This window comes from Microtus pennsylvanicus, chromosome 6 (assembly GCF_037038515.1).
Source record: "Microtus pennsylvanicus isolate mMicPen1 chromosome 6, mMicPen1.hap1, whole genome shotgun sequence".
Lineage (NCBI taxonomy): Eukaryota > Metazoa > Chordata > Mammalia > Rodentia > Cricetidae > Microtus > Microtus pennsylvanicus.
Genome location: NC_134584.1, coordinates 86,917,586 through 86,940,731, shown reverse-complemented (window position 1 = coordinate 86,940,731; position 23,146 = coordinate 86,917,586). Strand labels below are relative to the sequence as shown.

The window sequence follows — 23,146 nt, the reverse complement described above, 5'->3', positions numbered from 1 at the left end:
TTCCCTCAGAGGGTGGGGAGAATAAACTGGCTTCTTCCATGGGGGTCAGCTGCCCAGCACCCTGGCTCCTCCTCCTGAGCTCACTGTAGACGGTGGGGGTCATAGGGCCAGGGGCGGGGGGTGAGATGGGAGCTGGGACCTTTCCGGCTGTTCTCATTGTCGCTTTTTTCTTTTTTTTTCCTGGTCCCGTTTCAGTCCTGGTTCCTCTGATTAAGATCAACAAAGAAACAACAAAAATTTTTAAAAAGAGGTTCCTCAAAAGGGGGGAGAAGAGATTTTGAGACATGGAAATATCCCCCAGCCCAGCCCCACCGAAAAGCAAAACTTAGACGTCGTCAGCCACTCAGCCCTTCCCTCCTCCAGCCCGGGTAGCCCTGCGGTCCAAAGCAGCCCAGTCCTGGGAGCCCTCGGAAGGGGTCTCAGCCGAGTTGTACACCAGCAGCCAAGCAGAAAGAAGCATGCTAAGCGGACTCTGCTAAGCAGAGGACAAACAGAAAGAAAAGATGCAACCAGCCCGGCCTTTCCGGGAAGGAGCAGCCAGCTCGCTGGTCTGCCACCCCTGCGGTTCCTGGGGACCCCCACCCTCCGCTGGACCTAAGCTTCCCTCGGAGCCCAGAGGAACAGCTCATAAAGATGATGGAAGTAGACATTCGAGCTCACCTCCGGACTTCGCCCCCCCCCTCCTCTCCCTCTCGCCCTTCCAGGGAGCCTCTGCTCAGGCTTCTGTCCCCTGCTGCTCTGGACTAGGATGGCCCCGGGGTGGGCAGGGGATGTTCCTTGGAGGTAGCTAAGCTAAATTCAGCGTTGAGTCCAGAATGGAGGGTGTTCTGCCACCTCCCCCACCCCGAACCGCAGGGCAGTTCTCGGGCCGGACCCCCTCTGTACAGCACACAGGAAAAAGTCAGAATGCTCTGGACTGGACGCTCAGCCCGGCACAGGCACCCTCTTCCATCCCCGCAGGCCGCGAGGGCTGCCCTCTGCCACGCCCCTAGTGAAGGGAGTCGGCCCCAGGTCGCCCCGCACCCCAGCCCTGCATGCAGGTGCCCTCGCTCCGCCCCTCTGCCCTGCCCCTGCCCTTGCCGCACACAGCCCTCCAGGGGCCGGCTGAGAGTGGAGCAGAAAGGGCCCCCGGAGCCGAGCGAGGAGGACAAGGCTGCCTCCACCTGCACTAGGTAGGCGTCCTGCTCTCGAGACTCTCAGTTCCTGTGGAGGGTGGGGGGGTGTCATCCTTTTAAAAGAGTGTTCTGGAGCTTTCTGGTCCCCTTCCCTTCCCGCCACATCCCGTGGCCACTTCTCCCTAGATTTTAGCTGTAATGTCTTTCCTCTTTATTTAGGGGTGGGGCAGTCATTGTTTGGGTCTTTCGCTGTTGCAGTTGGGAACTCCTCTGAGCAACTTGGGAACAATTTCATAACACACCACAGGAAGCAGCTCTCCTCCCAGCCCCCTCCTCCTGCAAGGGATGGTGGAGGCTTGTCCAGAGGGTCTTGAGAAGCCCCCTGGGAGGGGAGGGGAACGCGAGCACGCCAGCCCCCCTCCAAGGTGACTGGACCCCTCTGGCTTGTCTTTCTGTGCCTTAGTCCTCCTTCCCTGCATCTCCCCTCCCAGGCCCATTCTCAAGGCCTTGCGCCTCTCCGGTTTGAAAACACAAAGCACAGGTCAGGACCCTCCGAAAGTTGGTCCAACATTGCACCACGTGGGGGTGGGTTGTGGGCTTTATTTATTGAGAATCTAGTTGGTGAGGCTGCGGCCCTGAGCGGGCGAATGGCCGCGTGCAGGGAGCTCGGGATTGAGAGGCAGCTGTCCGGGCGGGCGCGCTGCGTGGAAGTTGAGTGAAGCCCTCCCCTGTGGCGTCCAGGGCCCGGGGTGGAGAACCCGCGAGGGGCCTCCCTGTGCGAGGGGAGGGAGCCCCAGGATGGGGGGCCGGGCGGGCCGGGCGTGACGCGCGGTCAAAGTGCAATGATTTTTCAGTTCGGTTGGCGAAACAGGGTCAGAGCTAAGAGCTAGCGAAAGAGGGTCCCTGCCCGGCCGCGTGCGCCTCTTCGGTTGGTCGAAGACAGTCGGGCTGCGGGCGGGTGCTGTGGGTTTGCGGGGCACACGCCCCGGGCGAGGTCAGAAGCTGCAGGCCAGCTGGGCCGGGGCCCAAGGTGCCCGGCGAGGTACCCCCGGGAGGACCGGGGTGGGGTGGGAGTAGCGCTCCTTTCCCAAGTGGTGTTGTGAGGGGCAGGCGAGGGACGATGAGGGCAACAGATGTGGGGACGTGTTAGGAGAGGAAACAACCCACAAAAAAAAAAAAATAGGGGAAATTAACCTTTTTTTTTTTCATTGAACCAAGTGCAATGCATCAGAGAGTTTTCCTATCTTTGTATGTTAAGAGATTAAGAAAAAAATTCTATTTTTGTTGTAATGTCCTCGCGGCTCTGGGGACGCTAAAAGAACTGGGCCTGCCCTGCCCTTAGCGGGGATGAAAGCTGAGTGTTTTCTTTCTTTTTTTTTCTTTTCCTTTTTTTGATAGTTCTCTGGGTTTTTTGTTTGTTTGTTTGATTGGTTGGTTTTTTGCCGTTTTCCTGCGTTGACGAGGATAATCTGGGGTTTTAATTTGTTTCGTCGTTCGGTTTCGGTGGGAGGGCTGAAGAAAACGTTCACATTTTATATTTTAAAAAAACACCTCGACATTTAAAAAAAAACAACACAAGATCAAAAGGAAAAGGACGAGAGAAAATTATTTTTAAGATAATTAAACATAAAAAACCCTGGTGCTTATTACATTATAAAGTACGTTTTTAAAAAACCCACAAACTATTATACATACGTTTATGAATCAATTAAATATTCTGCACTTGTTAGGAACACGCATATCCCTTCTTTGTTGAGTTTAACGGAACGGGACAGCGGCGTGCGCCCCGCGGCTGGGCTGCTCTGGCCGCGGGTCTCCCTGGGCGCCCCCTCCCCCTTTCTCGCCCCCTCCCCCTCCGGGCACTGGGGCGCGGCGGGGGTCCCCGGCCCCCTCCCCCGCAGAGGTCAATGCCAACGAACAAAGGTCCCTTTTCCCTTCCTTCCCACTCCGAGCGCCCTTCTTTGAGCCAGACGCCAACTTGACCCTCACCAGCATTAATCAGGAGCGCGCTCAGCAAGTTGGTAGTTTCCTCCCCAACCCCTTCCCACGTAACACCGCTCTTCCCCTCCCTCCGGGAGGTTCGATGCTCCAGGACAGGTCCAGCCACGCTGACAGGTCGATTTGCCCAGGCCCGCGCACGCACGCACGCACGCACACAGCCCGGCACACATCCCCACCCTACCCCGCAACCAGCCCTGTCGACTGCCTTACACACCCGCCCCCCCGCGCTGGCCGGCCGACCTAGTGCCTTGTTCTCACCCCCGTGCTGGCGGAGCGGACGCCGCGCTCTGGGTCCCAGAGGGGCCGGGTGGCTCAGACGACCCACCGTTTCCCCACCCCGACCGTGCTGAACGGACCCCCCCACGAGAGAAAAATAAAGGAGCAATAAAGTTATGAGAACTTTTGTCCCCCAATCGAGAGCCCTAGGGGCACCCCAGCCCCACCTCTGCTCCCCCAACCCCATCCACCCTGGGGCGCCCCCCCCCGCAAGCCAGCCGGGGCCAGCCCCCGCTTTGGCCCCTCTTGGGAGATCCGTGCGCCCCACCAGCACCAGCATCGCGGACCGCAAAGGCCGCCCGTCCCGTCAAACAAGTTTCTTCTTAGGCTAAGAAACGCAGTATATACGAGTATCTCTATATATAGTACTAATGGATTTGGTGTGCTTCCCCCTTAGCGTCCCCTTCCCTCTGCTCCCCTTTCAGCCTGGTCTCCCTTCTCTGCCCTCCACCCCCCGTCTCTGCACTGAGATACATAAGAAACAAGGGTAGTTTACTGTCTGTTTTGTTTTCTGGGTTTTCAGTGTCCTAGCGGAATGCAAGTAGGCAGCCAGCCCGTCTGTCCCCTCTCCGCCCGCCCCGCCCCACCCCCGTCACTGCGCTTCTGTTATACCATCTTTGCCTGACTCTCTCCAGCTTCTCCATTGAATGGCTAATGTGTATGTGAAATAAAGAAATAAAGAAAAACAAATGCAAGAGTGCCTGAGTCTTCGATAACGCGGTTAACAGGATCATGGATCAAGCGCAACCGGTTGGGCTCGGTAGGGTGGGCCCTCCATACACTGTCCAGGGGCTTCCCGCCTCCAGCAGGGGGCGCCGATGCGAAGGCTTCCAGACCCTTCCCTACCTCTCTCAGCACCCCTAAGGACCCCGTAGTCACTTTGCTTTGTTGGTTCTCTGGCCTCGACCCAGGGAAGAGGACACTAGCAAGGCCACCTCAGGTAGTCTGTGGGAAATTTTTCTGAAAAGTCTGCGGAGCCCCCGAGTCGCCGGTCACCCTTCCAGGACTACAGGGCGTTTCCTCATCTGGGCGACCTCAGTCCCTTTTACAGGGAGTTCACAGCGCAGCAGGCGAGGCGCCACTGCCTTGGGTCACCGCACCTCAGGACTAAGGGCTGTCTGCTCCATCTTGATGGGTCGCACCGACCCATTGGGGTCGCCGTCGCAGTCCCCAGGAAGCACGGGCTGCGAGCACGCAGCCTCCACCCTGTGTCGGGCCCCGCAGCGCGCACCGCTCTCTACTCCCCGGTGCGCAGGTGGCTTGCGGGGCTCGGGAGCGCTGGGGCCCGAGGCGAGCACAGCCGCCTGGTCTCGCAGCAGCCGCACCAGGAAGCCGATATACTTCATGGCCAGACGCAGCACCTCGTTCTTGCTCAGCTTCCGGTCGGGCGGGTGGGTGGGCAGCAGCTTCCTGAGCTCCGCGAAGGCGCCGTTAACGTGCTGTTGCCGCCAGCGCTCTCGGCTGTTGGTGAACACACGACGAGCCACCTTCTGGGGTTGGTGCCCTGAGGACCGGAAGAATAGCATCAGCGTTCAGGCCAGAGGGCACCCACTGCTGTCCTCACTAAACACCACCAGCACCTGCTTGGGCTTGAAGCGAGTGTGGGCTGTGTAGACGCCAGGGCTGCTGAGCCCGATCATGCCTTGATGTCCACCCTGTGGCCTCATTCCGAGCGAGCATGTCCTCGGGTTTTCAGAGGTTCTCTTCTTGCCTGCTGTGGGCCTGTGGGTGACTGGTGGCCTATCTGATGGCTGTGGTTGTGTGGGTTCGTGGCATGTGGTTGTGACTGTTGTTTGTGTGGCTGGGGTTCTGAGGTTGATTGTGGTCTCATAGTTCTGTGTGATCCTAGTCCAAGGTTGTCTCTTTCATAACTGTGTTTTCGGGTTGGGGAGCGTCATCCTGTGGGTGCTATGTCCTGTTGTAGCCATGACTCTAGCTATAACACTTGGTTTGTTGGGACTCAACTATGTAGCCCAGGCTGGCCTCTGAACGGATTACAGGGATAAGCCACCAAGCTAGGTTCGGTACGGTGGTGTTGCATTGGCTGTCACTTGTGTGAGTTATCCTGTGTTGGTCCACAAAACACCTCTCCCTGTGGTAGAGTACAGGTCAATCAGACGTGAGCTGCAAACACCCACAAGTACACAAACATAGACACACTCACCCTCAGCCAAGTCCAGCTCACCGTGGCTTGGTCTTCGTTTCAGCCGGCTGTGAGGGAAGATGCTGAAGGGTCCTGCTGGCCCAATGTAGACGCTGTAAGGTGTTGTGTGTCATGAACGCCTTGTAGGCAAAGCCCCTGCCCACCGACCCTCAGAGCTGCCCACAGTCCCAGCTCCCCACTGACCTGTTGAGGAAGGGGTGGGGGTGGTAATGCAGGGCCAGGGTGGGTGGAGCTGCTCCCAAGGCAGCTAACTGCAGCAAGGAGGGCCGAAGAGCACTCAGCTCTGTGGTGGGCATGGCTGCCCCTGTGGGCCTGCTATGACCCAGGTTTATCACTGGCACACCTGGAGGCAACCAGGGGGTGCATGCCGGGTTTCGGTGGTCCACCTCCGCAGGAAGGGGCCCAGGTGAGGCGGGCTTAGGGGGAGGTGCAGGCGCAGGACTGGAGGCGTGCACCATCTCAACTTTCTCAGTCATGGCGGAACCCACCTCTGCCTGGGCCTGGGGTGGGCACATGGACCCCAAGAATGGAATGCTAACCTGTGGAAGAGAGCAGAGTTACTGGGACGGACGGCCCCGCCAGAGACCATGTTTCTCCCACGTGTTTCACCTAAGTGAGCGCTTCAATATGAAAGCACCTTGAGAGAGAGAGACTGTGAGTTCAGTAGTCAAAAGCAGATGAATGGGTCCAGAAACTACTGCAAGACATGAAGGGGGAAGCTTCTCCACAAGAGGGGGTGTCTACTAGGTGCTAGACAGCATTAACCCTGCTTAGAGTTGTTTGTAAAGGGCTTCTTGCCTCTGAGCCAGTTTCTCGCCTTCCAGCAGCTGGGGCACAGTAGGGATCCCCTAACTTAACTCCTGAAACCTATACCACCTTTCCATGGTTGTTGCTGAAGCCTCCACCCTTGCTCAAGGTTCCTCTCACTAACCCTAGCCTCATCAGCATCCAGATTTTTTTGCACCCTACATAAAGTGTGTGCTGGGCTCCAGGGTCTGGAGTGTCCTGCTAGTGCGTGACTCCCCACCTCTCTGCCCTATCTTCCGCAGCTGGAGAGATTCCCCTGGTTCCTCAGTGGGTCCCAGCTGATGAATGAATAAATGAACGAATGAGCGCAGAGGGCAGGCGCAAACTCTCCCTCCGAACTTTCAAAGCGTCCTTCTTACCCTGTAGCAGTTGTCGCAGTCTGGAGTACTGTGTGGTCAGGGCTGTCAATCCAGGCCAGGAGGCGGTTTCCACTGTCCAGTCCGGTCAGTGTGCCCCAGGTGGTCCCGTTGGGCCTCAGAGCTGGGCTGCGCCACCTCCCGGGCTCCGGAGGGCCTGAGCGAGTCTCGGAGGCGGCGGCGGCGTGGTGTGTAACCTCAAGAGAAAGTGAGCGGCTCCTGGACCGACCCGCCTTTTCCCCACCCCCGACAGCCTGGCTTCCTCCCTCTTACCCCCTGGCGCAGAGGCCAGAGGATGCTGGGCCCGTGCAGATAAGGGTCTGACTGCCTGGCCGCGCCTGATAAGGAGCTGCACTGACCCCGGAGGAAACCAGCAGGCAGGGATCACGGGAGCGCGCACCCTCTGGCCCTCGGTGGCCAGTACTGGCAGTCACCCCCCAGGACTTGCTGCTTGCTCCCCTAGGCAATGGAAGACCCTAGCCCTCAGGAGACCCTGGAACCGAACTCTTCATGCAAAGAGGAAATGAGGCAAGGCTGCCTCTGGTGTCCTCTGCGGTTATTCTGGCTTTGAACCCCACCCCCTGCCCAGTGCCTGTGCTGAGGGGGGTGGAAGGGGCCCCTTTCCGGTCCTCTGAAACCCCATGACCCAAGGGCCCCAGCCTCCAGCCTAGTTCCTCTTTTTTACACATCCCCTGCGGACTTCCCTACCCCCACACACCCAGGAATAGGGCTCCAGGAGATAGTTCTGGCGACGTGGCCCTTCGGTGTCCTGAACCCTGTGGCACTTCCAAGGTTATTTCTCAAGTTCAGGGGGGTGGAATCCAGAGTGTCAAGAGTTGTGTTTTCCAGAGCTGCTCCAAGGCTCCCTAAGATGCCAGGCAGGGGGCTGGAGTGATGGCTCCGTGGTTAAGAGCACTGACTGCTCTTCCAGAGGACCTGGGTTCAAGTCCTAGCACCCACATGGCAGCTCACAACTGTTTGTAACTCTAAGATCTGACATCCTCACATGGACATACATTGCAAAACACCAATGAAAAAAAAAAGATGCCAGGCAGGCCACACAAACGGGGTGCTGTCCCTTGCTGGCAGGTATTCTGGAGTGATATTCTGAATTCTGGAACCCTGGGGGCTGGAGAGCTGGCTCAGTGGTTAAGAGCACTTGTTGGTCCTGCAGAGGACTCAGGTTCTGTTACTAGGAGCCACATGTTGCTCACAATCATCATTCCTAGCTCCCTCCAGTTCCAGGGGATCTGACACCCTCTTAACTCTGAGGGTACCAGAGAAGCACATGGTGCATATACATCCATACATGCAGGGAAAATCATATGCATAAAAGTACATAAATCTTAACAACAACAAAGTCCTGGAAACCCCACAGAAAGCTCCCAAGAAGGCCTTTAATCCCAGCATTTGGGAGGCAGAGGCCAGCCTGGTCTACGGCAGAGTTCCAGGACAGCCAGAGCTACACTGAGAAACCCTGTCTCTTGAGTAAAAAAAAAAAAGGCTTCCAAGAGGAGCTGAGCTCTATGTAGTATAATAGGCCTGCCCCGTGTATTTGGTGAATTGTAGGCACACCCAGGGAGGTGCTCAGTGGCCATCCAGCCATCAAGTCACCACCCCACTGCCTCACTTTGTAGCGGCTGGTGAAGTGTGCTTATGCCCCCGCTCTCCTCTTAGCATTACTAACCCTCTACTCCAGAGGAAGGGGACAGAGCCTCTTCACTGGGTGTCTGGGCAGCCGCCTGCTCTGCTTGTGTTCTCAGCAGTCACATCCCTATTGAGAGCAGGCAGGGCAGGAAGCACCTGGTCTGGAGCGGATGCACAGAGTGCCTGCTTCCGGTCTGGCTTCCGCCACCACACCAACTGGAGAGAGCACTGGAGAGAGCGAGGCCCAAGACACCAGGCAATAAGAGACTTCAGGGGGACTAGTGGGGTGCTGGGGGAAATGCCTGGATAGTCAGAGGGGAGGCAGCACAGGGTGACAGGCGAGTACAGGCGAGCAAGCTCGCAGCTGCCGCCCTGTGGCCACCTGGTGAACTGCTCTCCTGAACAGCCAGATCAGTTTCCAGTTAAAGCTGCAGTCAGGCAGGAACAAGGACCCAGACAGGAAGAGTCCCTCAGGCAGACAACCTCCCCATTCAAAATGACAACCAGCAGAAAGTGACATCTCTTTATTGTCTCAGTCCACACCTGGCCCACCAGTGCCCCCAGCAGCAGCCTCTGGTCCAGGGGAGATCTCGGTGGTGGTCTCTGGACAGTCTGTGAGGAGAGTATCAGCAGAGACCACAGGCGCTGCAGGGCTGTGTGAGTAACAGCACTGGTCCCCTCGCTGACAGGTACCCTGGTGGGGAAAAGAGAGTGTGGAGCTCCAGGCTGTGAGCACAGGGCCGGGATTCCTTCCTCAGCTCCCAGCCGCAGCTGTGCCAGCCAGCCTGCCCAACCCCCCCCCCCTGGGCTTTGTGGCAGGGAGGGTGGAAGAAGGGAATCACCTCCTTGAATCGTTTGCAAGGAAACGTCTTGAGGCGGGCTGCCCTCTGGGCTGGGTCCTCGGCTGGCTCCTTCCGCTTATTTTGTAGCAGCCTCCGTTTCTCCTCTGGATCTTTACTTGCTGCCCTGCCCCCATGCAGAGACAGAGGCTGGTACCCTACTTTTCCTTTGCTCAACCCACCCTAGCCAAGCCCCACCACTGCAAAATTACACTTACCCTGGCCGGGCACGGGGCCGGGGGCCCCAGTTGGCTTCTGGATTGGCCTGGAAGCGCTTGAGTCCTTGCTGGCGGGAGCTGGGGTTGGCATCTTCCCGGATGTTGAAGTTGGCCTTTAGCCTGGACAAATGGGTGGGGGCTGGAGGCAGCAGCCATGCAGGGTGAACACAGCCCCAGAACCTGCCCACCCTGAGGCGCACCATAGGTCTACCAGGCTCAGAGTTCTCCCATTGTCTAACAACACCTGGATTTCCTAGGGAATTTCTGACAAAGTGGCCTGGATCTGACCCAATGGAGCTTGGCTTTGCAGCATCAGAAACAGACAATAGACAAGACAAGATAAATCAGAAGTAACTCGGGCCGGAGGTGTGAACCCAGGTAGAGACTTGCCCAGCATGCACAAGGCTCCAGGTTCCATCCCCAGCACCACAAAGAAATAATAATCCCGTGTCAGGACATGCTACTCTGTAACTGTTGTAGTAGAAGTCAGGATGCAGTGCCTGATAGGGTGGTCCAGTCCAGAAGGCTTCTCTGAAGTGAGAGACAAGGGCCCAGGCAAAGGGCCCAGGTGGGACAGACTTTGTGCAGGGTTCAGGCCACTATGAGGAGAGAGCCATGGAAGGTTCCTCTGACCCAGACACTCACAGATACGTAAGGCTAAAGAACAGCTGGTGCAGAGAAGAGTGGGAAGGGCACAGGGTGAGGGCAGAAGGTGAGGGCTCTGGATTCCCCTTGAAGTGTCTGTCTTCTGCGCACATGCACCTGCTATGCCCAGGGGGTAGCCTGTCCCCTCCTCCATGTTTGTCTGTACCTGGGCTCCACAGCCAGAATCCGGAATGCTGGGCTGCTTTCTGACAGCCGTTCCCGTTTTACTGGACACTCCTTCTCCTGGGGACAGAGGTGGAAGAGAGGCTAGGCCTGAGGTGCACCCAAGTCACCCTCCCCTCCAAGTCCTCCTGCCTTGAATCGTGGGGTCACCTGCCCTCACCCAACAACGCATGATGTCCCAGAGAGCTTGTGGGGGAGCATCTGTCTTCACTGCATTCTTACAAGCGTGGGAGAGAGAGACTCGGAAGCCAGCATGGAGGAGAGCTGACCTGGGTGCAGAGACCACAAGCAGAGGTTAGACCATAAGCAGGCCACGTGGAATGGCATGCTTGTTTCTTCCACAGCAAAGACATGTCACTGACTGTGACATCAAAACCACCTTTCAGGGGCTGGAGAGAGACAGCAAGAGACCTTACGGAATCTCTGCCTCCCCCCACCGCTTTTCCTCCCCATAGCAACCACACAGGGTAGGTGCCATGACCACACCTGCTCTGCAGATGCAAAACTAAGGCCCAGAAAGGTGAAGTCAGAGTCACCAACTAAGCCAGGTTAAGAGCACTTGCTGCTCTTGCAGAGGACTCTGGGTTTGGATCCCAGTGTACAATTCCCTGTAACTCTGAGCCTGGGGAATCTGACACCTTCTTCTGGCCTCCTTAGTCATGCACATGGTGTATTTGTACACATGCGGGCAAAACACACATACATAAGAATTAAAGAACAAAGCATCCGCTGGAGGGCTCATGGCCTCTCAGCTCTGCCCCAGGCACACACTAGACTCTGATGGTCCAAGCTGCCCCCAAAGGCCCTCACCGAAGCTGCAGGAGGCTGGGTGTGTTACAGTGGATGGTGCTGCTCAGGTGGTCCAGTGTGTAGTAGAGAGGGACGTCGGGAAGTTCCTGAGAGGTAAGCATGGAGCATCATGGGCTGCTGGAAGGAAGGCGGGCACAGAAGGGTACCCTCCCTGTGTAGGGGTCCCTTCCCTATATCCATCCAGCTCATACCTCAGTAACAACACTCAGGACACCTTGGATCCGCTTGGAGGTGTGGAAGCGGCCAGGATTAGTGGTCACTGCTTCAAGAACTCGGCCAACAAAGTCCAGGTCATGGATGGGGTCTGCCCACATGGGGCCTCCAAGCTGTGAAAACATGGCGTACAGATGAGCAAGGGGCATGAATGCGTGAGCGCTAGGACCCTGGTCCACTGCCTCTCTGACCTGGGCCCACCTGGTGTCGCTGTCCACAGTGTTCACACTCAGGGGTCACTGGAGGACCACAGGCTGCAGAGAACTTGACCCTGTAAAGAGAGGCAGTTTGAGGAGAGGCTGCTGGAAGAGGGAGACCTTAGACATCCTTCCAATCCAAAACACCCTTGTTCACCTGCCACCAGGGTCTCCTGATGCTTTGCCAAGACGCTGCAGGTAGAAGGCTCCACAACCCACACACTGGAACACCAGGGCCTGCTTGCTGGGGAAGCCCAGGAGAAGCCATGAGGTTCCTGATGTGGTCACTACACCTCAACTCTTCCCTCAGACCAACTCAGTCCCTTTTCAGACACCAAGAAGGTCCCCCAGCAAGACTCGACTCCTCCCTCAATTCATCAGGTTCCCTCTGCGGGGCTTACCTGGCTGAGGCCTTAACCTTGGCCTGGCCTGTGAAAACGCGCACAAAAACCCGGACATAGAAATCAGCGCTGATGCTGAGCAGTGGCACCACGAAGCGCTGGTAACAGTTGGCATGCAGGTCCAGGCTATGCAGCACAATTCTCAGGGCCTGGTGGCAGGGGTGAGCATTAGCACTGGGAAGAACAAGCTTGGAGATACACACATTCCCTGGCTGTGGGACACTGGAAAACAGTGTTTTCTGTTCCTCCATTTCCGTGGCTGGTAGCAGGTACTACATGGCTGCAGCCTGCACCAGTGATTTAACCCACCCAAGCTGAGAGTACGACTTCACTCTAGACAATGGGAGTGTTATCAGGGGCAGCTTCCAGCCTCTTGACATGAAAAAGGTGGCGGCGCTGTGCAGCGCACGAGACAGCAAGAGACCTTACAGAATCTCTGCCTCCCCCCACCGCTTTTCCTCCCCATAGCAACCACACAGGGTAGGTGCCATGACCACACCTGCTCTGCAGATGCAAAACTAAGGCCCAGAGAGGTGAAGTCAGAGTCACCAACTAAGCCAGGATTAGAACTCAGACCTTGAAAAAAATGTTTTCTTAGGATATTTTTTGTCCTAACATTTGGGAGGTGGATGGGAGGGTCTGGAGTTTAAGGTTAGCTTCAGCTACAATAGCAAGCTCAAGACCAGCTGAGGCTACACAAAAGCCTATCTCAAACCCTCAACACCATGATTTCTTGTGTTGGGGTGTAGCTCGGTGGCAGAGCACCTTGCATGCACAAGGTCCATTCCCAGGCAGAACATGAAAACCCAGTTTCGGGGCTGAAGAGATGGCTCACTGGTTAAGCGCACTGGCTGCTCTTCCAGAGGTCCCAGCAACCACATAGTGGCTCACAACCATCTATAGTGGGTTTTGATGCCCTCTTCTGGCATAGAGTTGTCTATGCAGATAGAGCACTCACACACAGAAAATAAATAAATCTTAAAAAAAGAAAACCCAGTTTCACTCTGAGTGCTACACCTATAATCCAGCACCTGAGACATAGCCGCAGAAGGAGCCCTGCTTGGGATACTTAGCATCGTCATTTGGGGATGGCACAATGGCTCAGTGTGCAAAGGCACCTGCCATGAAGACTGACTGAAACACGACCCAAATGATGGAAGCAAAGAATGGACTCTAGGAAGCTGTCCTGACTTCCATGTTTACCATGGCACACATGCCCCCTCCACACAAAAATGTGTGTTGTGTAATTATACACACACACACACACACACATATGCTACATGTAACTTTTTTTTTTTTGAGAAAGGGTTTCACGGTATAGCCGTGGCTGTCCTGAAACTCTCTATTTAAACCAAGCTGGTCTCAAGGGATCCACCTGCCTCTGCCCACCAAATGCTGGCATACACGACCACACCTAACAACAAAATATTTATTTTTAAGGTTATACTATAAAATGCTAGGAGAAAAAAAATGACTGTTTAACCACTCCTGCCCATTGGCAAAGGATGTTAAGGATCTGCTTGCCAGTCATGTCACACCTTGGGCTGGACCAGTCCTGGCCATCCGAGGGCACTGAGGAGGTCATCAGTACAGGGAGGTCGGCGTGGGGGGGACTCTCACCATTTCATGGCAGGCCCGGCTCTTGATGGCCATGGCTCCATACTTGCTATAGCACGTCTCTCCGCTGTTCCCTGCCAATACTGCCATGTCCGTGCAAGTGACACACAGAAGACCTGTGGAGAGGGGCAGGGCAGTGATGACCCTCCAAACACCCTGACCCTACACCTGCCTGGGCATTCTAGATGCTATGGGCGAGCCTCACCTCCATCATTCACGGCTTGCACTGCTGCATCCAGGAAGGGGGCAGGACTGCCATAGGGGTCCAGGTCAATGACATCAAAACGCTCAGACGCCTTTTGGTGTTGGTACATCAGCATCCTAGATGTGAGGGGTCCAGGTTCTCAGCCTCTTAAACCAAGCCCCTGCCCTGTCCCCTATGGCAAACTGATTTTGGCCTTGAATTTGAGGCCAGTTTAGCCATTTGGGGTTTTCTCTATCTTTTTTAGCCATAGGGATGGAACCCAGAGTTTCATGCATGCTAGTCAAGTGTTTTTACACTGAACTAAACTCCAACCCCTTTAGTTATTTGCAGTTTGTTTGTTTGTTCAATTCTGTTTTATTTGAGATGGTCTCACTATGTAGTTCTGGCCGTCCATGAACTCACTCTGTAGACCAGGCTGGCCTTGAACGCACAGAGATTGGCCTGGCCACTGCCTCCCAAGTGCTGGGATTAAAGGCATTCACCATTACGTCTGGCTTCCTTTTGCCATTTGTTAACCAAAAGATTTTTCTGTTTTACATAGGTCTCAATCTCCCCACCTATAACCCTGACAAATAACAGCCAATATAAAGGACCGTCCCTAGGCTCTTGTAGCTATAAAGACACTGCATTGTAGGGGCTGGTGACGTGGCTCGGTGACTAAGACAGAAAGCTGCTGTTACAGAAGACTTAAGTTCTTTCTCAGCACCCATGCAGAGATGACTCAGCACAACTACCCTGGACACCCTGTTCCGACCTCTTCAGTACCTACGCTCACAAATCTGTCTGTCTGTCTCTCTCTCTCTCTCTCTCTCATACACACACATACACACAATCACAAACATAGCTGGCTCAGTGGACAAACACACCTATTAGCAGTTGGACAAACCCTGTGGAAGGGAACTGACTCCCACAGTTGTGTTCCAACCACTATTTGCCTGCTGTAATACACACATGACCACACAGACACTAAGTAAAAGATAAACAAACAAATAAGGGAAGCAAGAAAACGGGTCTGTGCCAGGCCTGGTAGTGCAGACCTAGCTTACTGTGAGGCTGAGGCAAAAAAATTCTAAATTCAAGGCCAGCCCAGGAAACTGAGATGATGCCCAATGCAAACCAACAGCAGCAAAAATGCTACTGAGTAGAACCAGTTTCGATGACACAAATACCTGTAGACTTCAGGGAGCTGGAAAAAACCTGAGCTGAAGGCCAGATCAATCAACAGCAGTTAGCATCTTAAAAAAATGATTTGTTTAGTATACAAGGTGTTTTATCTGCACAATGCCTGTGCATCACGTACATATCTGGTGCCTTCGGAGGACAGGGAAGGGAGTTAGATCTCTGTGGCTGTCTTGATGTTGCTGGGAACAGAACTCAGGTCCTCTGGCTAAGCAGGCAATGAGCTCTCTCTCTAGTCCTACCCATTGATATAATAATCTTCATTTATCTTAGCACAATGTTCTCATGACAAAAATAATTACCAAGCCCAGCAGGGCGATAACAGACCTGTATGGTTAGGGCAATCTACAGACACCAGTTCCCCAACTGAACCTAAGGCTAACATGCTGGCAAGCCCCATATCACACAGCTGGAATCCCTGCAGCTGTAAAGCTGAGGTTAGGGACTGTCATGAGCTTGAGACTTCCTCTGCTACACAGTTAAGACCCTGCCTAAATAAAAAGGGGGGGGGCAGGGATGGGGAGCTGCTTTCCAGAGAACACAAGTTTAGTTCACAGCATACAAGTTGGCTGGCTTATACCTGCCTAACTTGTTCCAAGGGATCAGACAACCTCTTCTGGCCTCTGTGGGTACCTACACAAAGGTGCATACATTTCCACAGACACATACATAAATAAAAATTTTTAAAAGTGAATTGAGGGGGTTATAAAGAGATGACTTAGCCACCAAAACTGACAACCTGACTCCCTAGGGCACACATGGTAGGAAGAGAACTAACCTGAGCTGTGGCAAGTGTACCCTCCATACGTAAATGCATGTGCCAGGCAGTGGTGGCACACACCTTTAATCCCAGCACTCAGGAGGCAGAAGCAGGTGGATCTCTGAGTTCAAAGTCAGCCTGGTCTACAAGAGCTAGTTCCAGGACACACTCCAAAGCTACAGAGAAACCCTGACTCAAAATAAATAAATAAATAAAATAAACAAACAAATACATGTAAGAGACTGATTTTTTAAAACAAGGCACTCAAATCTCAAATCATATGATTACTCAAACACACAGCATTATAGTCACAACAAGTTTTTCAAAAGCCAGGTGTGCACCTTTAATCTCAGCCCTTGAGGCAGGCAAGTCTGTCAGTTCTAGGCTATCCTGGTCTACACAGCTGGAGAAACAGCTTATAAAGAGCATTCGTTCCTTGTGCAAGGAACCACATTCAGTGCCCAGAACCCACAAGGTGGCTGCCAACGACCCACGACTCCAGTTCCAGGAGATCCAAAGCCCTCCTCAGACATTCATCTGGTGTACATGCGTACATACGGGTGAAATAATCAGATACATAAAATATTTAAAATTTAAAAACAAGACAAAGGGCAGGCATTTGGCGACAGAGTGGAAGCAGGCTCCAGAAAGAGTCTGAGGCAAGAGAGACTGGCAGTGTAATACAGGCTTAAGATGGCAGGAAACAAAGTGATTTCTGGTATAAATTTATAATCTCAACTACTTGGAAAACGAAGAAAACCATGAGTTCAAATTGGTGGGACCATGTGTCAAAACAAATCCCTGTAGTGAGTCCCAGTTCTCATCATTAAACAGCACCCTTGTACAGAGTCTGGACAGTACACTTCTATTGTTTAAGAATCCTGCTAGAGGCCCGTGTGCTAACTCATACCTTTAACCCCAGCAGGGGGAAGACAGGGGCAACTGGATTTTTATGACTTCCAGGCCATAAAGGACTACAAAGTGAGACCATTTAAAAAAAAAAAAAACCAAAAATCTTGCAATCAAGCCTGTAATCCTAGCACAAAGGTGGAGGCAGGAGATCGACAGTTCATGATCACAACTACACAGTTATTGAGAGACCAGCATGAGCTACACAAGACAGCATCTCACTGAGAGAGGCTTTGAGTGCTGGGGATGTAGTTCCGTTGGCAGAGTGCTTACCTGGCTCGGGGCTCCATCTGATCCCCATGACTGAATAAACCAGGTGTGTCGCCTGTAATCCTAGCACTCAGTAAAGAAAGACTCAAGTATCAGAAACTCACCGTCAGAGCTAGGTGTGGTGGTAGCAATCCCAGCACTTGGGAGGCAGATCTCAGAGTTTCAGGGCCACCTAGGATAGGACTTTTATCCCCAGACCCACATGTGGAAAGATATGACTGCTGTAAACTGCATGTACACACACTTACACACACACAAACCAAACAAAGGTAATTTAAAAATTTTAAACAAAATAAAACAAAACAAAACAAAAAAAAGCAAGGTGGTGGTGATGCATGCCTTTAGTCCCAGCACTGGAGAAGCAGAATCGGGAGGATCTCTGTGAGTTCGAGGTCAGCCTGGTCTACAGAAGTGAGTTCCAGGACAGACACCAAAGCTACATAGAGAAACCCTGTCTTGAAAAGCAAACAAATAAAATAAATATAAAATAAACAAGGCCTGAGAGTTGGCTCCCTGGTTGAGAGCACCTGTTGATCTTGCAGGACCTGAGCGCATTTCCCAGCACCCAGTGGCTCACAACTTAATTCCCTTTCCAGGGCGTCTGGTATCTTCTTCTAACCTTAGAGCACTAGGCACACATGTGTAGGCTAAACACTCATGCACATAAAATGAGTACATGTTTTTTAAATTCTTAGAAATTCAAGGTCATCTTCTACAAAGCAAGTTCTGGACTATGTATTTCAGCACATGACAGGCTCAGAAGACGACTCTCCAGGTGGCTGGGTGGGTACAAGCACTTCCAACACAAGCCTGGGGACCTACTGGTGCTTTCTCAAACCAGAGAAATAAAACAAAAATTAGAAAAATAGCTTTGTATAACTCCTGTAAAATTACTATTCTTTTAGAAACGAGGGAATTAGAGTTCGAAGAGGCTACCCCAACCAGGTTGTCCCCAGTTAGCCTCATTCCAGGTGTAAGTTGCAGGCTTGAGGCAGGCCTGACTAGAACCTATTGGAAGCTATTGCTTAGCATGAATGAAGTCCTGGGTTCCATTTCCAGTACCACCCCGCAATGACAACAACAACAGCCAGTCAACCTACCGGGCGTCTGCCTGGTTGGGCTGGACAAGATGTGCCACACCGTTGAGGTGCACGTTTCGGTCCATGAGCTCTACAGCCCGGGCAGAGGCATCATTGGCAATGACAGACCGGAGGCCAGGAACCTCTAGGGCAAACCGGATGGAGCGCAGACCGGAGGCTGCCAGGCCTTCCAACACTCGTAGACCTTCCTGTTAGAAGTGAGCAAAGACGTGCCTTGCTTCTTTTTTAGTTTTCACTTACTACTGAGTCAGTTCTCTCCTTCCACCATGGATTCTGGGGATCAAATTCAGGTCTTAAGGCTTTCTTGGCATGTACTTTCCCTGGCTGACGCTCAGGTCTCCATCTTTCTTCTGGGCTCCCGTAGATCTCCCACAACCACCCTCAAGAGCTCCGTGGCTCTTTCCTGTCACCCAGAACCCTGAGCTGCCCCTGCTTACTCAGGCCCTACCTCACAGATCTCACCGACGGCAGCTGTTCGAGGTTGCTCTTCTGAGGCCAGGGTTTCCTTCTTTTCCTGTTCAGCATTTTCCTCCTCTTGCTCGGACAAGTTCACAGACACTTTCTGCAAGTCCTTCTCTCCTGGCACCTTGACTGCAGTCACCCAGGCAAAAACCAGACGCTACCATCAACGCTCCTCTTAAGAAATTTCACCGTAACTTTCAAATCATCAAAATCCTGATGACATGGCAGAAAAGTCTTTCCCCAAGCCCCGGGAGAAAGGCAGAAGGAATAGAGAATCCAGAACATTCAGGAGCCCAAAGAGAGAGCGGAAAGAGTGGGAAGTGTGACACGCCCCCCACCCCCAGGCCCGAACCTCCACTTACTCTGGATTCCCTTGGCCCCAAGATGAATTCGAGCAAACTCAGTGATCACAGCACATCTGGAAGAGTGGATGGCGGGGAGGGTCAGCTTGCAAACCCCCGCATGCCGGGGTGTTAGCTGTGGCCCAGGTCTGAAATCCTCCCTTCAACCTTCTTGAAAGGTGGTTGTCCCTCCCTAATGCAAAATGTCCTCCCTGTTGCACCAAACTCTAGATAAAGAGGAGTCCCACCTCAAGGGCTAAGAGTTAACTGTTGTAGCTTTAGATCGTTAAACCCAGAAAACCTGATAGTGACCTTTTCAAGGTTGGCCTCAGCCCTCAATTCAAAGCATATAAACTGATGTTTAATTCGACTTGCAGAAAAGTAACAAGTCTGTGTGAATACAACTACAGGAACCAGCTCTGGGAAGTCGAGTCCACCACCGAGTTGTAAAGAAAAGGAAAATGGGGAGTCACACGCCTTGAACACCAGAGAACACTAAAAGGCATATATAACTTGTCCCTTGCAATAAAACCCCCGGTGCATGCCTTCATCTTTCAAGATGCTGGCCTTGGATTAAAACTCCTTCCTACCAACTCTTCCCTCCCGAATATTGGCCTTCGAGTAGCTCGCGTCCCGCAGTGATACTCCACAATATTTTCTACCTCACTGACCCAATCCCCTTTGCCAAGCTGACCCCTGACTCTTGCTCACGTCAGATCCCGGTTGAACTCCTGCACTGGGTTGTAGAAAACCTCGTTGGCGTTGGGGAAGACGATCTTGGCAGCGCCCTCGGTGATAGTCGCCTCCGGGGCTGCGGGTGGGCGCTCTTGGCAGGGCTGTGTGCCGTTCTCCATCGCTGGCGGAGAGGGTGGCCCCTGGGCCTTCTGTTCCATGAACTGAGCTCTACAGAAGATGCGGGCCGGATGGAGAGGGCGGCTTAACCACAGGATCGCCCTGGCGTGGGACATCCACAGGCGCCTCAACCCTCCTGCCGTTTCCAAGGGAAGGGAAAGGGCACAGGGAGGTCAGACTGCTGCATTCCGGGGCGGGGGTGGCCTACACATCTATAAAGTAGGACCTAAAACCCAGTGGCCTCGATAAGGCCTGCGTTTCCAAAGGCACTGGACCCAGAAGAGCCTGAAGCCAGCGACGCAGACCCATCCCCACCCACCCATCCACCCAAACACACACACCCGGGCCGCTTCACCTCTCTGCTCACAAGACCCAACAAGTCGCGGTGCACGCTTCCCTCATTAGAACCTGGGAGCGGCCATGTTGGCAAAGAGGGCGGGCCGATCACATGACAATAATTGGCCAATTAGCTACACTACTTACGGTGGGCGACCAGGACCAATATTCTTCCAGGAAAGGAATGCGCGGAATAGACTACATGGGTGATTTTCAATAATGTAGTTCTTCTACAAGGGAATTTCATTGCCGTTTAATTTCAGACAAAAAAACTGAGGAAGTTGGCACTTTAAGTTGTCTCCTGTGTACAACTTGCAGGTTAACTCGGGCTCTGGAATAGGATTCGCTGGCTTTGAATCTCAGTTTCGCCACACACTCTTAGGCAAGTTACTTAAAATGTAAGGCTCTCCTTTCCCTTACCTGTAAATAAGAATCTTAGTTTCCAAAAAAAGGGCAAAGATTAAATAATCGAATGTCTGGGAAGTGTGCGGAGGAGCCACGTAGACAATAAGTCCTCTGAGTGTGAAGGCAGGAAAGTGTGGCCATCCGTGGTGTGAGTTGTCTTAGCTCGCCTTGCAAGTTCTCTCTCAATGGAATGTAGAAGGTACTCTCAGTCCAGGTTGTTCTGGAACTCACTATGTAGCTCAGGGCGGCACTGAACCTCGTTGGGAGTTTCCTGCCTCAGTCTCCCAGATGCTGAAATTATAGACATTAATTACCAGGTCTGGCAGTACTTGTTTTGTTTTAGTTTTATTTTATTTTTACGTCTGTGTATGTGCGCTTGTGTGCAAGTCCCCAAAGAGCAGAGGTGATGGCCCCTCTAGTTAACGGCAACAGTGTGAGCCACCTGACATGGGTGCTGGGAACTTAACTCTATACGGCAAGAGCCGTACTCACTCGCCGAGTATTCTCTCCAGTCCAGTGCTTTCTCCATCTGAAAAGTTGCCAGATTGCTCTAACGTTATAAAACATAATTATCCAAGTTAGTGCAAAATGCTAACAGAACTTGGCATCGCGTAAGGACCCTAAATCTTAGGTTTATTGACCTCTTGAGACTCCGTTTAAAAGTTGTGGCATTCAATCACTTCCCACTATGTGATCTTGAGCGAGTTTCCTCCGTTCCATGAAACCTCATTTCCATAAAGAGCTTAAAATTGTGTCTGGAACAACAGTCGTTAGTCACTGTTTTCATGTTACAGCAAACAGGGCAAACCGTCCCATAATCGCCCAACTAACTAAGAGTCCAGAGAAGAGAGCTCCTGGAAGAAGCCGGCGAGAACTAAAGCGCTCGGAGCGCAGCTAAGCTTGCCTAAGGGGCGGGGCCGAGGCCGTTTCCTCCCTGCCGGCTGCGCCGTGCGCTTCCTCGGCGCTCGGCTGGGGCGGCCTGGCCCACAATGAATGGCCGCCGCGGCTACCACTGCTGCTGAGGCGGAGGCCGCGGAGGCCGCAGAGGCGGAGGCCGAGGCCGAGGCGCAGGGGGGCGCGCCCCGGGCCCAGGCCCGGCCCCAGCTGCCGCTGCGGAGCCCGCCGGGAGACCCCGGAGCGCGGCCACAGCGCAGGTGAGATGGCCCGCCCCAGGCCCAATTCCGGCCTCCTCCCGCCGGGGCGGCCCGAGGACATCCGAGGTTCCGGCCGACGGCCGAGAGGGGAGGCCCCGGGGCGCCCGGCTGGAAGCAAGAACCCGAATCCGCGATGCTGACAGCGGCGGGAGGGAGAGGTTGAGGTGGCCGGGCCTCAGCTGGCGGCCTACGGCGTCCAGCCTCGAGCCAGGCCCGCGGGGTTTAAGGGCTGCCGGAGGGAGGCGTCGGTCGCGGGCTCCTGGAAGTCGCCGGGCCGGAGGGGGTAATCGTGAGGAGGCGGCGGGCGAGGCCGGAGGGGGAGGGGAGGCCTCAGGCTGGCCAGGGCGGTGGGGGGGGGGAGGGGGGAAAGGCTGGGCGGCCGGAGGGAAAGGGCCTGGAGGGGACCGGGAGAGCCGGAGCCTACAGGTAGGGAGCGCAGGGGAGGGGGTGGGCGGGTCAGGTTACAGGCCTGGAGGGGCCGCAAGGAAAAGCCCGGGAAGTCGGACTTGGTGGGTGTGGGCGGAGCCTGCTCGAGTGGGGGCGGACTGGAGCTCCCAGGGCTGTTAGCAGGGGGTCACGCGAGGTCAGGCCTCCGAGATGTGGGGGTAAGCGACATCCGGGGGCGCCAGGTAAGGCTGGGGACTGCGACTGAGTGTCGGGAGTTTGGAGGAGGCGCAGGACCGGTGGGCTGGGCCGGTGGAAAGTGGGGGCAGGTGAGGGAAAACTAATGTGACCTAAGGGATGTGCGCCCCCCTCCCCAAGTGTTTGCTCAGGTCAGAACCAGGGGGTTTCCTCTTTCCCACGCCTCTTCTCTGGAGCCTCGGCCAACTGCTCGCAGGGACCGGCCAGCGGGTGGGTGGGAGTTTGCGTGGGTTGCTCCGGATACCTAGCTCCAACATCGTGTTTTCCGTCGGGATGGCCACTCTTCACCCCCACCCCCACCCCACCCACCCTGTAAGGAGGCAGCCAGCCCAGCGGTCTTTACCTGGATCCTGTATTCGTTCTCCACCTTCTGGCGCCGGAACCTGGGGGCTCAAGTCTAGGAGACGAGACCTCACAATCCTGTCTATGCTCCCTAGCTTTCCAGGCCCAACCTGCTGCTTGGGCCTTAATTCTATGTCCCCTCGGAGGTAAAATACTGGAATGATGAGTGCCCGAAGCTCTGTTGTATCTTGGAGACGAAACAGGCACTTACACATGCTGACTTTTGCCTTGGGGGCTCCAGATCTCTGGAGCCATCCTCCCTCCGTGGTGCTCCTTCTAGGCCAGGTAGTTGCTAAGCGGGCCAGCGAATAAGCTCATTGATTGCTCACCACCGCTGGGTCTTAGGCTTTCTCTTCTCAGAGAAAGAAGCTGAGGTTCGGGGCGGGGCTTGTTCCTGGTCATATGACTAGACTGTGGCCTATGCCTAGTAAATGGAGTTGGCCCTCCAGGGGCACCGGCAGAGAAATTCCTGCTGTTCTGATTCCCTGTTGATGGGCTCTTCTTGGACCTAGCCTTTTCTGGGCTCCCCGGAGTGGCTTAATCAATCCCCTTGCAGATGGATCAGGTTTCCCTGGAGTTGAAGGGGCCTGTCAACTGAGGCCTGCTCCTCTTTCTCCTCCGTTCAGCCTCTGAGAGCCAGGGGCACAGCTATTGGAGGTGGTTACAAAGTGGAGCTTAGGGATTCAGGAGTGGGATTGTT

At 54.2% G+C, this 23,146-nt stretch overlaps 4 protein-coding genes across 21 annotated transcripts in view; 2 read left to right on the top strand and 2 right to left on the bottom strand.

Moving 5' to 3' along the window:
• The window catches only part of Nfix (nuclear factor I X), a 94,451-nt gene extending 92,153 nt beyond the window's left edge, over nucleotides 1-2,298 (top strand). For all 8 annotated transcript variants that reach the window (XM_075976705.1, XM_075976708.1, XM_075976709.1 and 5 more), the window contains one exon: nucleotides 196-2,298. In XM_075976705.1, coding sequence (XP_075832820.1) covers nucleotides 196-210 — 15 coding nt within the window. In that variant the 3' untranslated portion in view covers nucleotides 211-2,298. The remainder of the gene's footprint in view (nucleotides 1-195) is intronic.
• A 1,786-nt stretch (nucleotides 2,299-4,084) lies between these two features.
• On the bottom strand, nucleotides 4,085-7,474 carry Lyl1 (LYL1 basic helix-loop-helix family member). 2 transcript variants are annotated; one of them, XM_075976714.1, is made up of 4 exons: nucleotides 6,723-7,474; nucleotides 5,740-6,095; nucleotides 5,578-5,648; nucleotides 4,085-4,896 (listed from the first exon to the last, which is right to left on the bottom strand). In XM_075976714.1, exons 2-4 carry the CDS (start codon nucleotides 6,069-6,071, stop codon nucleotides 4,484-4,486), a joined length of 816 nt encoding a protein of 271 aa, XP_075832829.1. In that variant the 5' UTR covers nucleotides 6,072-6,095; nucleotides 6,723-7,474; the 3' UTR covers nucleotides 4,085-4,483. The 2 variants fall into 2 exon arrangements, with proteins under 2 accessions (XP_075832829.1, XP_075832828.1); XM_075976713.1 differs by having other exon boundaries at nucleotides 5,557-5,648; nucleotides 6,723-7,465.
• Nucleotides 7,475-8,874: 1,400 nt separating this feature from the next.
• Nucleotides 8,875-22,809, bottom strand: Trmt1 (tRNA methyltransferase 1). 8 transcript variants are annotated; one of them, XM_075976700.1, is made up of 19 exons: nucleotides 22,448-22,809; nucleotides 20,324-20,599; nucleotides 20,051-20,133; nucleotides 19,427-19,618; nucleotides 18,737-18,792; nucleotides 18,361-18,503; nucleotides 17,913-18,100; nucleotides 13,695-13,810; nucleotides 13,493-13,605; nucleotides 11,873-12,021; nucleotides 11,629-11,715; nucleotides 11,476-11,545; nucleotides 11,253-11,387; nucleotides 11,062-11,147; nucleotides 10,412-10,520; nucleotides 10,235-10,311; nucleotides 9,424-9,543; nucleotides 9,209-9,332; nucleotides 8,875-9,060 (listed from the first exon to the last, which is right to left on the bottom strand). In XM_075976700.1, the coding sequence occupies exons 4-19, from the start codon at nucleotides 19,606-19,608 to the stop codon at nucleotides 8,899-8,901; spliced, it is 1,917 nt and encodes a 638-aa protein (XP_075832815.1). In that variant the 5' UTR covers nucleotides 19,609-19,618; nucleotides 20,051-20,133; nucleotides 20,324-20,599; nucleotides 22,448-22,809; the 3' UTR covers nucleotides 8,875-8,898. The 8 variants fall into 8 exon arrangements, with proteins under 8 accessions (XP_075832815.1, XP_075832814.1, XP_075832809.1 ...); XM_075976699.1 differs by having other exon boundaries at nucleotides 20,051-20,234; nucleotides 22,448-22,808; XM_075976694.1 differs by having other exon boundaries at nucleotides 19,427-19,703; nucleotides 20,051-20,234; nucleotides 22,448-22,729.
• The window catches only part of Nacc1 (nucleus accumbens associated 1), a 19,263-nt gene continuing 17,446 nt past the window's right edge, over nucleotides 21,330-23,146 (top strand). Inside the window, exon 1 of one of the 3 annotated variants that reach the window (XM_075976703.1) lies at nucleotides 21,330-21,462. The gene's annotated coding sequence lies outside the window, so the exon portion shown is untranslated. Of the gene's footprint in view, nucleotides 21,463-21,546; nucleotides 21,746-21,999; nucleotides 22,092-23,146 lie in introns of those variants that run through there. The other 2 variants (XM_075976702.1, XM_075976704.1) reach the window with 2 other exon arrangements.

What these genes read in the sequence shown, in the direction of transcription:
- Trmt1 (XM_075976694.1), bottom strand. Translation starts at nt 20,150, where the DNA reads ATGAAATTCCCTTGTAGAAGAACTACATTATTGAAAATCACCCATGTA. An exon ending in TGGGGCCAAGGGAATCCAGA is followed by an intron (nt 18,504 to 18,736) that starts GTAAGTGGAGGT and finishes GGGTGACTGCAG; the next exon opens with TCAAGGTGCCAGGAGAGAAG. An exon ending in CCCAGCCTCCTGCAGCTTCG is followed by an intron (nt 10,521 to 11,061) that starts GTGAGGGCCTTT and finishes CTCTGCACCCAG; the next exon opens with GTCAGCTCTCCTCCATGCTG.
- Lyl1 (XM_075976713.1), bottom strand. Translation starts at nt 6,071, where the DNA reads ATGTGCCCACCCCAGGCCCAGGCAGAGGTGGGTTCCGCCATGACTGAG. An exon ending in CCCCACCCCTTCCTCAACAG is followed by an intron (nt 5,649 to 5,739) that starts GTCAGTGGGGAG and finishes AACACCTTACAG; the next exon opens with CGTCTACATTGGGCCAGCAG. An exon ending in TGAGCTGGACTTGGCTGAGG is followed by an intron (nt 4,897 to 5,556) that starts GTGAGTGTGTCT and finishes TCCGGTCCTCAG; the next exon opens with GGCACCAACCCCAGAAGGTG.